The sequence below is a fragment of the Nicotiana tabacum genome, chromosome 2, assembly GCF_000715075.1.
Source record: "Nicotiana tabacum cultivar K326 chromosome 2, ASM71507v2, whole genome shotgun sequence".
Classification (NCBI taxonomy): Eukaryota; Viridiplantae; Streptophyta; class Magnoliopsida; order Solanales; family Solanaceae; genus Nicotiana; species Nicotiana tabacum.
The window spans coordinates 1,184,663-1,198,715 of record NC_134081.1 but is presented as its reverse complement, the minus strand read 5'-3'; the positions used below and the strand labels follow the sequence as shown (position 1 = coordinate 1,198,715).

Genomic DNA, 14,053 nt, shown 5'->3' with positions numbered 1-14,053 from the left:
GCTTGATTAATCATGATTGAACTTTTAGAAAGTGATCAGAAATTATATCTAATGTCATTTTAAGATCTCTTTCGAGTTAGTACATGGAATAAATTTTTTACTCAAGTCCAACATTGATTATACGATAGAACAAAAAAAATACTCTCACTTATTTTTTGAAATACCAAGTTATTGTTCATTTTATTTATTTTACAGGATAGCACCAGAGGACATGGAGCAATTACGTGGATATCATGATTTCAAGTAATATTTCTATTCAATTACATGATCTATGTTGCTAATGACATTGAAAAATGTAACCCCAACCTTAATTATGACAGATTATGAGAGAAACAAATGATATTCTTGAGCTACTTTTTAAAATACTTACTTACTCTTGACGGTTAATATTTTCAATATTAGTGTTTTCATTGCTCTTACACCTTCTTCCTTTTTGTATTATGTAATATTTTAAAGTGCGAGTCAATATTCCAAATATTTTTTATGTTCTCATACGAGATTCAGTATTCAAAACTCCGCAATATCAGTAGCTTAACATTTTTGGACTACTTTATGAGAATTATATTTGAGTTTAATATTTTGACATTTGATAGTTTTATTTAAAAAAAATGAATGTGTAGGAAAATAAGAAAGAAAAAGTAAAATAAAACAAAAAAAGAAGAAGAAGAAGAAGAAGAACAAGAGGAAAGGCAAAAGACGAGAAAAATGTGTAGTTTCACCTATATGGATTAATAAGAGAAAGGATCAAATATCTCTAGAAATAATAAAACCCCAATAATGACAAACTAGAAAAAATACTTGCTGCATACTTCATCTAAAAGTCTTTTTGTTGCATTCATCCTTTAAAAGTTTTACATTAAATCTTAACAAATTGGTCAAGATAGAGGTGTGAGCATAAACTTAATTGCATACCAGGATCTTGAACATGATAATCTCACACAAAATCGTACAGAAAATATACTTGAATCGTAAGCCATCATCGTGAAGCGGAAGCGTTAATTCAAATTAGTTTCTCGTCCCTTACCCTAGCTTTCGTTACCGCCGTCTTTAGTGATAGAAGAGAGAATAAAAAATACGGTAACCCTAATGGGTGGGGAGAAGACCAATTTATAGAGGTTCTCACTTAATCCGGTACGTCCATCAAGTAACCGATCGGACGGATGAGATTTGATCATTAATTAAATATTAATTATGGGCATTAAACCTATTGGGCCACATACACGTAGGAAAAATAACTTACAAGAGGTTGTATGAGCTGTGAGCAATCAATTTTGATTTAAATATTTTCATCTTAAGAATTTTGTATGATCATTATTATCTTTTTTCTCCTTTTTTTACTTCTTTCCCCTCATTTTTTCATTTATTTTATTTTTCCGAAACGTCTCCTTCATTCCTAACGCCTCCTCTTCCTTCTTGTTAGTTTCATTCTCCTTCCTCATTTAAACATATGCATTATTTTCTTCCTTCACTCATATTTTAATATGGTTGTCTTTTAATTAGTAATTAATTATCTTTATATCCTCCTTCCCAGCACCCAATTCTACCTCTATACTTTTTATTTTTCATTCACTTACTTCTTTTGTACTCATTTCCATGCTTGCATATGTCTTAAAAAAAATCTTATAGTTTTATAGGATAGCATAATCTTAGTTGCACATATTACAAATACATATCCTAACATACTTGGTTATTTTTTCGGTGCGGGAGACATAATTTTGGCGGATATTGATTATGTGCAATTTTTCCTTTTCAATTGGTGAGGTTTAATGACAATCTTATTTTTGTGGCAGGATCCTAACATATTTGATTATGTTTTAGGTTCATGGGACATATTTACGTCTGAAATCTTAGCGGACGATGGTCATGTGTATTCTTTCTTTTTCAATTGGTTATGTTTAATGACAATCTCACCTTTGTAAAGACTGTGCATGTGTATTTATATGGAATAGTGTACTTTTGCAAATTTATTCAGATGTTTGTTACAAAGACAAAATAGGAGAAAAAAAGGAGTTTATCTTAGTGATGGAGGAAACATAAGTTAGAGGGAGAAAAAGAAGAGAAGAAGAAAAGAAGAAGAGAAATAAAAGGGAAAAAAGAAAAGATAAATTCGGATATTTCTTTCTTCTTTGTACGGGGATGTGGTCTATTGGAAATAGCTTCTCTATCTCATGGTAGGGCTAATGTTTGCGTACACTCTACCCTCCCCAGACCCCACTAGTGAGATTATACTGGGTTGTTGTTGTTGCTGTTGTTTGTACGGGATGTGTAAAAAATTTTGAATTTTTGTCTTCTTCTCCTTTTTCATATTTTTAATTTCCTCCCTTTTCCTTATTCTTTTTTTTTGATTTATCATAAACACAAGAAATTTTGAAAAAATACCAAAGATGTGTAGCAGGTGTATATATATGTATGTGTGTGGGGTCGCATAATTTGGCATATTTATAGCTAAGAAACACATTTATAATTATCATTCCTTTTTTCCCTTCTTTTTTTCTCTTTTTTGGAAATAATTAATCGAATAACATTTGTATGTACTATAATTTTTTAAATTAAAAAATTAAAATTATAAAGAATTTTATATTTATTAATTTATTTTTGAGACCGCGCGAAGCGCGGCAAATTTACTAGTTTATTATAATCAAGAGAAGTTGTTGTGGAATACATTGGCCCGTAATTAACGCCAAGGGTTACGGCCAATCATCATGTGCAAGAACAGTTCTTCACAGTGAAATCGATTTGCTAGAACAGTAAGTAAGTGGGTTAACAATTACCTTCAGTTACTAGGTTTTTAAAATACAATTCACAACACATTGGGTTTAAAATTATTCCTATCAAATATACCACTTCGCATTCTTTAGCCGCCGGAGAATCCATTCTTTGACCTTTTCCTTTCACTTGACCCAATTAAATAAAAGGCAATACTACTCTTTTTCTAAAATTACTTCATCAAGCTTACGCATAAAAGGAATCCCAAAGAATCATGAAACACCAAATATTGGTTTTCATCAAAACCGACGGCGACGAAAACAACTTTTAAGGAATTTTTCATGTGACAAACACAAAATTCACCCAAAACAGCATCGATGAACAATTTTACAGTGCTGTACCGCGTTGGACAACTATGACGACAAATCGATTTTGCTTCGAATATATACATATATCATCTAAGTTATCTATTTAGACGCAAGTAGACTCTGATACCAATTGATGAGAATCAAGTATGAACAACAGAAACAAATAGCAATGATCACTTGCATGTAATATAGACAACACATAATCACAAATTTTGATTAAACACAAAATAAATACTTATCTCTTGAATCGTGACCACAACCACGAGATTTACCTTCATGTTTAACGAATCACCACCAGCTCTGTAGCGTATCAGCAGAACCGCCACTGGATTACGATCACCATCCGTTCCACGGTCTTCTGTTGTGTGACCCAAATAGTAACGAAATTGACGAAATTCGCGTGGGCGAATTTCTCCATGGAAATCGTGTAGTAAAAAACCATAGCTTCCTTATGGAATAAGACCCCTTTATATAGCCACATATTTTTGGGTTTAAAACTTTTTCTTAAACCTCTTGGGTCTTCCTTTTCCACCAATAAATAGAATTACATTTAATTCTTAATTATTCAGGCACATCAGAGACAACATTATTTAATTAGCGAGGTTTCCTCTTATGGACTTAATTCGAAATATTCGAATTATACTACCATAATAAATTATAAATTATTCCACTAAAAATTCGTAACTGCACTCCTCAGTTCAATTTCGAAATTCTTCCATTAAACCTTATTTAACTCCCCATGTTAAGATTCAGATACTAATCAAATAAATTAAATCACTAACAATTTAATTCATTGATTATTTTCTTTAGACTTTCGCTTAACTTATTTCATGTGATGGATAAAAAATTCACCTGCAGGGTTTACACATGAAAACTTATAAGCTTTCATAAAGATGTATCATCAATCTTTAGACCGAGATATAGATTCATTCAACTAACTATTACTTCGCAATGTATATCATTATTGTCCAATTTACCGGGCATATTGACCCACAAAAGAATCTCGCATTTTAATAAATTAAAACAATAAATGATATACACAACTAATAATAATTATATCAAGATTAAGAGTATAACTACGTTTAGTGGGTAGAGAAGTTATTTTATTAAGTCAGTATGAAATACTTATCTCTACTTGATCCGTTCAATACATACAAATGTACTAGCATAAGAAGTCAGAATTAAATCATTATCATCATCAAGATAAATTATATTTAATCTCGTGCTGCAATCATTCACGATGATTTGTCAAATTCTATCATTAGATTGTGAACATGATCTTTATACTTATAAGAACCGATAATTTAATCTTCCGTGTATAAGCTAAACTCTATACACTAAATCATCTACTATATAAGTAAATGACACAAACGAATATATGATCTGTTTAAAACTTTAATAAAATTGAATAAATAATTATTTCATAATAAATACTATATCTAAACCAAAATCTATGGTTAATAGTATATATCCCAACACTTGGAAACCAATCAATAACACTATTTGTATTTTCAATATGAAATGGAAACCTACACCTTTTTTTTCCCTTATGTTTGAACCCGTTTGATGAAATTCTGGGTCCACTATTGAACCGATGTGTACGAAACAAGGTGATGATAACGAAATCTTAATTAATTATAATCAAGTCTTAATTAACTTAATAAATATAAAAGGAGGGGGGTTGAATTTGGTCCCCTCCAATATCACTAACTCATCTTTGTTTTTTCATTATTATGAAATGTTAGGTAAGAATCATGCTGTCTCTTCTTCATTACTTCCCCTTTAGGATAGGTAAGCCAGTAAGGAGGGGTTGGATTGTTATACCTTGGAGACCTATGGCTGGTATTCATTTTACACAGCCAAATATATGGTCAGGATAGGAGCAAGTTGTCATTCTTAGAGATACTATTTAGAAATTAATCATTCCCAACACACCATTCTCAAGGTGTCATTTATACCGGGATGGGGTTAGTTAACCACGGCTAATATACAGACACACATATACTATGGTGAATTTAGAAATTTTTCTCAAGAGTGTTCAAATTTGAAAGAAGAGGAAAACATTCTCCTATAAAGGGCGTTTAATATATGTTATATGCCTCTAAAACCTAATATTTTATCTATATACACAATATAATTTTTCGAGGAAGGGTAGTCAATTGATCACCATCGAGAGTCTGTAGTTTCGGCATATATATAAGATTTAAGTTATATATATAGTAGCTATATAAAAATTTTACACTATCAATGTAATTTTATTTATTATAGCAGGTTAGTTCCCACTTATTGTAAGTTACTAATGAGTATTTATTAATTAAATTACTTGCAATTACCTTTTAAGTGACCTGATTGGGATTGAGGGCTAGCTCGATCACTTGATGAGTTTCCTATCTTGCACAGTTACCTATATTGCTAGATAAGTTTTTTTATTTTATGTATATTTACTATACGTTGACTCCCATTGATTTTTTGATATATCTAATTATTTATATTTTGACACTCCTTGATGAAAATTCTGACTCCGCCACTACTTAAGATTGAGGGTTCAAATCCCATCAGTAGCGTAGCATTCCCTTCTCCTGTCTCTTGCCCCCAATGTAATTAAAAAATTCAAAAAATAACCTGATTATGTAATAATATTACGTTGTCAATGCACAAATATTAAATTCATATAACAATTTATAATTAGGACATTGGCGAACCTTGGAGACTTATGGCTAATATTTATTTCACACACACATGTGTGTGTGTTTGTTTATATAAATAGACACATACCCACCCTTTCAAAGTAACTCTCTATACCAGCAACTACTTATTTGTTCTTTTGCCTTCTTCTATTTTTGGAAACAATTACACATTCTTGGAAGAAGCAAAAATGGTGCAAACAACAAACTTTAGTGACTTACCGGAGGATTTAGTGATGGAAATTTTCTCAAGATTGCCTGTGAAATGTCTTTTGCAATCCAAGAGTGTCAAAAAAGACTGGTATGCTCTCATTGAAAATACCATTTTTATTCAAAAACACCTTAACCATCCCAATAATCCTACAAATTACTTTGTTCATCATTATTTTCTTGATACAATGAAATCTGGTTTTACTTTATTTCATGAACAAAACCAATTAGTTGCTAAATCCCATTTGTACCAAGATGTTATAAATACATCTACACATTTGTGGGAAATTCTTGGTCCTTTAAATGGATTATTTTTGCTTTATAATGATCAAGAAGAAGTAGCACTATGGAACCCAGCTACTAAGGAATTTAAGCCTCTTCCAATATGTCAACCCTTAAATTCCCCTTCATTTCATTTGTCTTCTTATAAATTTGGGTTTGGGATCCAACCCTCGAGTGGTGACTATAAAGTTATCTGGATAAGAGATTACTGGGACAATTATTCTGAAGACTGGTATTCTCCTACAGTTATTTCGGTTTATACACTGAGTACAAATTCTTGGAAAAATTTTGAGGAATTCAATATTTTTAGTCGTGACATGGTTAAATCAAGCGGTAACACGTACTTAAATGGATTCTACTATTGGAAGGAATGTAAAAATGATAAGATATTTGCTTTTGATACGAGCAATGACACAATTCAAGAGATTCAAACACCAAAGTCGTTTATATCCAAACAAGGGGATTTAGCATTGTTCAATAATCTCATTGCTATGTATATTTATGAGCCAATAATTATTGGTAGAGAAACATGTATTGACATATGGGTAATGGAAAAGAAAGGCTATTGGACTAAGAAAGTAAGAATTGGCCCTTTTTGTAATATCAAGAGGTCACTTGGTTATGGACATAAGGGGGAAATTTTTCTTGAAGTTAGTTCATGGCAATTGGACATATTTGATTCTTGTCCAAAGAAAAACAGAGTTCTTGGCCACCAAAAAAATGGCTACTTTTTGCAAGCCTTTGCTTACAAAGAAAGCTTAGTCTCATTGAAAAAGAATTCATTTGTAAGTTAGTTGATTGTTGATAATGATGGCTAACATTTTACACTTTTGTCCACCACTTATTTATTTTTATTTGTCGATTTATTTATTCCCCTTTATTTATTCAAGAAAACGTCATGGTAAATAGTTTATTTATAAAACTTTGGGTTGCAATATAACATTCTATGTCATGGCATCATTTAAAAGCTACTGAATTATAAAAATATTTGGCCTTAATAGTCTATACATATAAAGACTTTTTAGATAATCTATATCAAAGTGTTTGTTATTAAATAATTTCATAGTTTGAAGTGTTCATAGATCACTATAAACGACAATATTAAATAATTTGAAGTGTTTGATATAATGTCATAGTTTTATCCAAAACTCAGTTTTATTTTATTGTTTCCTCACCAAAAAAAAAGTGGATTATATGACATATAGATGATAGATACAAGCGATGTTAGAGTTATACAATATTATGTACATATGAATTAATAAAGAGCCATAGACTATTTTCTGTCTTATTTAAAAGTTCTAAATTTTGACGGGTTAAAATGAATTAAATAACAAAAAGAATTCTAAATTTAGACGGGTTAAAATGAATTAAGCAGTAAAATAATCAAGTCATGATCGACTCAAAATTTGATTAGATCAAGATGGATAGGTCAATTGTATTTGAATTAAAAGTCGTTCATAATCTATTCTCCCAACTTAAAACTATCTGTTTACTTTTAATTAATCTATTTAATTCCAAATTGAATTAATACACATTTTTATACTTACTAGTCTTAGGGTACGCGTTTTGCGCGTGTACCTATGTCAATAAGTAAATAATTTTTTAAAAATTACATAAGTAGTATTAAACGATATGTTTGAGTTATAAAATCAAAATAAAAAGTATAACTTTGTAAATGTATGTTAATAGACATTATGTAGCTAGCTCTATAAAAAATAAAATTCTGCCACATGAAAGTCCTCAGAGTTTTATAGGAATACCTTGTGAAAATTATCAAAAACAAATAATTCCAAAAAATACTTTTATCATGATGATTTGTCAATTATGCAAATTGAAAACTAAATCTTTTGGTCTGTTATGGATATAAGAATGATTAGGTCGGCCTATAGCTCCTAAAATAAATTTAATAAGTGACAATATAAACTCTAAATGACTGATATTGCGTTAATATTTTATAAAATATAACTTAATGTATAAAAAAACATAGGGAGATGTTATTTGCTGGAATATTTACAAAAAGAAAAAAAAGAAAAAGAGAAAAAAATTTAATGGCAACTGATTTGTTATACATTTTTCTCCCGCATTATTGTAAATTTTGGCCTTTAAAATTTTCATACTATGCATAATTTTTAGATGGTCAAAATCAATTAAAGTTATAGATAGTTAAAAGATGGACTATACTTTAATGATAGAAGTAAATTTTTTAATAAAATAATTATATAAATTCCCGTACATACAATAGTTGAAATATTTTGTTTGGAAGAAACGTGTATATTGAATGGAACTTTGAATTGCTTTATCAAATATATGTGTGCGCCTAATTTGTATGCCTACATACAATTAGCAAATATGTTATAAATGAATTTTTTGATTTATATAAGGTAAAATTTTAATTGATTTTGAAGTCCTAAATATTAGAAAATTAACTTAAATTATATTTTTATTGTGAAATTTATTTTTAAGGGGTTAAAAAATAAATGAAATTTCGCTAAGAGGCAATATATATATATATATATATATATATATAAAACCACGTTGGAAAATTATTGTAAGGAAAGGATTCAACATCAATTAGGTAAATGAATAGTACAATTAAAGTGATTCTGTTAGGGATATATTAGATATTCCCTAGATCCAATCTCATATTTGATGATTTGAATATATTTTTATGAATCTTATTTGATATAAAAATATATGGCATTTGATATTCGTTTATCATAGTTATTATTAATTGCTTGATTATTTTAATAAGGTCCTTGATTAAATTTTGAGACTTGTCATCATGATGGAGATCATGATAATGAGAGTAAGGTCTTTTACAATTTAATCTAAATTTTATTCTTGATCATATGATTATTAATTTGGACATTAGTAATCCGGTTAGATCAATATTTATGTGATCGTCTTTATGGATAAAGATTAGTTGATCTCATTAACTAAATCACATAAATAGATGATGCATATAGAGATATGATCATTGAATCGATTTATTGGATAATTCCTAATGGTTAGAATTATCATAAACTGTCAATATGATATTCTCTTGAAGAATGTGATGTAAGAGTTTCCTTAGTAATTGACAAGTTATTTATTGTGCTTTGATACTAGACACCTATGACCCTAAGGCAATAGTTGAAAGGATATTGGGTACGATTAAATACTTGTAGAATTAGTAATTGATCAAGATGGAATCTGTCAACTCTTGGTAATGAATTTAAGCTCCATGTTGTCATGAATTATAATCGACCAAATTAAGACCTTGGCCATGGAGATTGAATGAAAGAAGAAAAGAGTTTCTTAGGTCATTCAATGGTCGATTATATTTGACATGAACACATAGTTGGTCGCCTATTAGGATTTGACAGTTTAAACCATATCCTAGGGTGACCCAGAGCTATAAGGACTGAAGGAATTAATGCATTATTCTTCTACGGGTTCTTGAGAGTAAATTGTATACTTCATGCTATCCGGTCGTTAAGGAGTGTTGCTAGACGCCACCTGTAATGGCCCAACCAGTCGTTTAGCGCGTCATTCAGCGGTTTGAGACCCTGAGAAGCTTCACTTCAGGTATTATGACTTGTGCGCGTGGTCGGAAGCTTTAAGTTGGAGGAATTGACTAAAGTGTGATTTTTAAGTAAACGACCTTGGAATCGGGATTTGAAGGTTCCAACAGGTTCACGTGGTGATTTTGGACTTAAGCGTATGTCCGAATCGGGTTTTGGATGACCCGGGAGCATTTCGGCGCCTATTGTGGAAGTTGGCATTTTGGAAGAATTTCATAAATTTGGGTTGAAGTGTATTTCAATGTTATCGATGTCCGATTGGGATTCCGAGCCTCGGAATAGCTCCGTATGGTGATTCTGGACTTAGGGGCGCGTCCGAAAGTAGATTTGGAGGTCCGTAGGTCGTTTCGGGGTTATTTGGCGAAAAATAGAAATTTGAAGGTTTTTGGAAAGTTTGACCGGGAGTGGACTTTTTGATATCGGGGTCGGATTCCGATTCTGGAAGTTGGAGTAGGTCCGTAATATCAAATGTGACTTATGTGCAAAACTTGAGATCAATCGGACGTGATTCGATAGGTTTCGGCATCGAATGTAGAAGTTTGAAGTTCTAAAATTCATTAAGCTTGAATTGGGGTGCGATTCATGATTTCGATGTTGTTTGATGTGATTTGAGGCCTCGAGCAAGTTTGTGTTATATTTTGGGACGTGTTGGTATATTTTGTTGAGGTCCCGAGGGCCTCGGGTGAATTCCAGATGGTTAACGGATCGAATTTGGACTTGAAAGATGTGCTGAGGCTGCTGTCTTCTAGTGTAACCGCATCTGCGAGGTTATGGCCGCAGGTGCGGAGCCGCAGAAGTGACTCTGAGGGTCGCATGAGCGGTTCTGGCTGGGGAAGGCTGGGACCGCAGATGCAGTCGAGTGCCACAGAAGCGGGACCGCACCTGCACACGTGGAGCCGCAGAAGCGGAGTTGAGGGGCCTGAAGGAGGATCGCATAAGCGGTATTTTGGCCACACCTGTGGGACCGCAGAAGCGGTCAAGTGACCGCAGGTGCGAGAGATCGCTGGGCAGTGTGTTTCTTTAAGAACGGGGATTTGGCCTGTTTTCTTCTATTCTCTCTTGATTGGGCGATTTTTGGAGAGCTTCAAGTGGGGTTTTTTCATCATCTATGCCAAGGTAAGTTATTCTCATCCATTGCAAGATAAATACATAGTTTTTATATGGATTCAAGCATGAGAAATTAGTAGAAATTTGGGATTTTGAAGAAAAACCTAGAAATTGGTATTCTTGAATTTTGATCACGAATTTGGGTATGGAATTGGAAATAAATTATATATTTGAGTTCGTGGGGTTATGGGTAAAGTTTGTCTTCGAAAATTTTCGAAATCCGGGCACGTGGGCCCGAGGGTTATTTTTATCGACTTTTCGAACGAAGTTGAAAATTATTGTAAATAGGTTATAATGAGTATTAAAGTATATATTTATTGAATTGCTCATTTATTGACTAGTTTTGGAGCGTTAGGCGTCGATTTGAGTTGTTTGAAAAGGCTTGGGAGCCAGCTATGGAACTTCAGAGCGAGGTAAGTCTCCTTTCTAACCTTGTAAGAGGGAATTAACCCCATATATGAAATAATTCAATATGTGCTTCTATTTGTGGGGGCTACGTATGCACGAGGTGACGAGAGTCCGTGCGTAGCTACTAATATGCTTATGTTCGAGTAGTCTAGGACCTATATCATGTTGTACTTGCGATGTTTGCGCCCTACTTGTTAATTTAATTATTTAAAATATTTAGAAACTCGATAAAGGAACTTTAAAAGGTTAAACTCCATTCTTCTTGACCGTAAATGAGAATTTGAATTTCTTGAATAGTTGCCTTAATAAATCTTGAATTTGGTTGTTCTAAATTGTATTTTCTCTTTGTGGAGCGGGCCGAACTCCTCGGCAGGTTAAATAGATGCATCTATGGTTCGCACCGTTCGACCCTCGTCAGTGCATGATCGAGTCCAAACCTACACCACTATAGAGTAGCGAGGATGGTCGATGCAGTTTTACCCAACGAGGTCGGGATCGATTTCCACAAGGAGTTAATTTGGTTTGGAGTTGGGTATCTAACTAATCTAGATGTGCGTGCTGTTCCTAATTTCACTTCCAAACATTGTTGCGATTGATTCTATTCTAATTTTATACTATAGTATGTTGAGTGTAAGCTAAGTATAATATTTTTGGTAAAAGTTTCAAGTGTTAAAAGGCACTAGGGAAGTGACTTCCGCCTAGGTGAGTATCTAATGGGTATCAAGAATCTAGGACAATCTTGTTATGATTGGGGTCGTGATATAACCATCACACATAAATGCTCACTCTATACCTCTCGTTAGTTTGAGTGACTTTGCCCGATTTGGCTTTCTCAAGCCCAAATGGGTGTTCATACAATACAAGTGAAATTTGCTCAAGTCGGGTATTACTATCTCTAGGTTTAACCCTTTAATTGGGGCTATCAATCTCTTAAGTTCCCCCCAATTCCTTCTTAGCCTAACTTTCCTAGACTTAGTCCCTCTTTCTCAAGAAGAGCCTAAGTTATAAAGGCATGAATCAGTGTTTGCAACCACTAATTCTATAATTTTAGCATAAATTAGGCTAAATATCACTAACCCATAAACAATTAATCCCTAAAATTCAAGACCCATTAAATACCCACACTAGGGTAGGGTCACAAACCTAGCTATGGGGTCTAACTACTCATAATAGCAGCAGAAATCAAAGATAAAGATGAAATATAAGCCATAATATTTAAGTGCAAGATGAAAATCTAAAGTTTGAAGGTAAATCTACTCTAAAATTGCCCAAAAAGGGAAAAACCAGCTGTTCACGTGCTCTGCTCAACAAAACTTCACCTAAAATTGATAAAAGGATCTATTTATACTAGGCTGAAATTTCTGGACAAAAATGCCCCGGCAGAGGATTTGCGGATGCGTAATTCTGACCGCGTCCACGCTTGAGCTTTCGCGGCCGCGTAATAATGAGCGCAGTCCGCGTTTCTGCAATACTGGGCTTGGATTGGGCTTAATTTCGCGGACTGCATAATTTCAACCGCGTCCGCATGTGCTTCCATCGCGGCCGCATAATTTGGACGCGAACCGTGTTGTTCAGTTAAGCCTGACTTGCAGGGTCTCTGAACCTCAAGATGCGCTCTCAGTGGAATTCCCTTCGCGGCCGCGCCTTTCTAACGCAGTCAGCGGTGATTTTAATACTCAAAGCAGCTTCTCTGAATCTACTTTCGCGGACCGCATAATAGTGGCTGCCTCAGCGGTGGTCCTTACGCGGCCGCGCTTTTCTACCGCTCTTAGCGCTCCAGTCTCATCCTTGGATTCTTGCAGGTTTGACTCCTTCATGAGTTGATTATGGCTTCTTTGCCTCATTTTGACCAAACCCTGCAAGCAAGCACATTAAGTTAGTTTTCGCGAATACCTTTACACATTTTTAACCCAAAACCTAAGCAAAAGAGAGTAAATAATAGGCTAAAACCCCTACTTATCAACTCCCCCAAACTTAAGCTTTTGCTTGTCCTCAAACAAACAAGGTAATTCCCACCTCCACAAGAAAAAGAAATGAAAATTTCAGCCGTCCTAATGTGACTTCATCAAACATCAATTGGGACTAACAATTACCCTCAACACAAATGCATTATCAACAACATCATGCTACGACTTCCATAGTTCTAATGTGACACAAAAACATCAAGAGTTAACTCAATTCATCAAGGAAGCTCGCTCTCTCACGTGGGTCATTGTGGATCCCAAACTCCTCCTCCTCTACTCCCCATGAGCAAATCTCACTTTATAGAATGTGACACTCAAAACAAGGATTGTAAAGAAGTGCGCTCATCACTCTCAAAAGAATGCCACAAGTCCGGCTCTAAGTACCATAATCTTGCCCCTTATGTAAATCATCACTAATGCAAGCTCACTCAACTTGAAATCATATAGGGCTTTAGCGGGATGTAATGAAGGTATTTTGGATCAAGGTAGGACACAATGAACTATGATGGTTTCATCTTTCCTTAAGCACCCCATTTTCTCATTTCGTTTCATACTTTCTTGATTCTTTGAGCCATTTTCTTCTTCCTCAGGGGAACTAGAGAGACACATTGTCACTCTTTCTTGTTCATGACAATCATTTTTCTCCTTTTCTCATCATTAAATGCCTTTCAACATTGTTTTCTTTGAATCCCTTCAACCTTTTCATTCTTTTTGACATATTTCTTTTTAACTCTTCATCCTTTTCTTTGCCTTTTCTTTTC

The 14,053-nt window shown here is 33.5% G+C and overlaps 1 protein-coding gene across 1 annotated transcript; it reads left to right on the top strand.

The window, feature by feature from the left end:
* The first annotated feature begins 5,849 nt into the window (after positions 1–5,849).
* Positions 5,850–7,077, top strand: LOC142168771 (F-box protein CPR1-like). Its single transcript, XM_075229798.1, has one exon. The coding sequence runs from the start codon at positions 5,950–5,952 to the stop codon at positions 7,042–7,044; it is 1,095 nt and encodes a 364-aa protein (XP_075085899.1). The 5' UTR covers positions 5,850–5,949; the 3' UTR covers positions 7,045–7,077.
* The last annotated feature ends 6,976 nt before the right edge of the window (positions 7,078–14,053 follow it).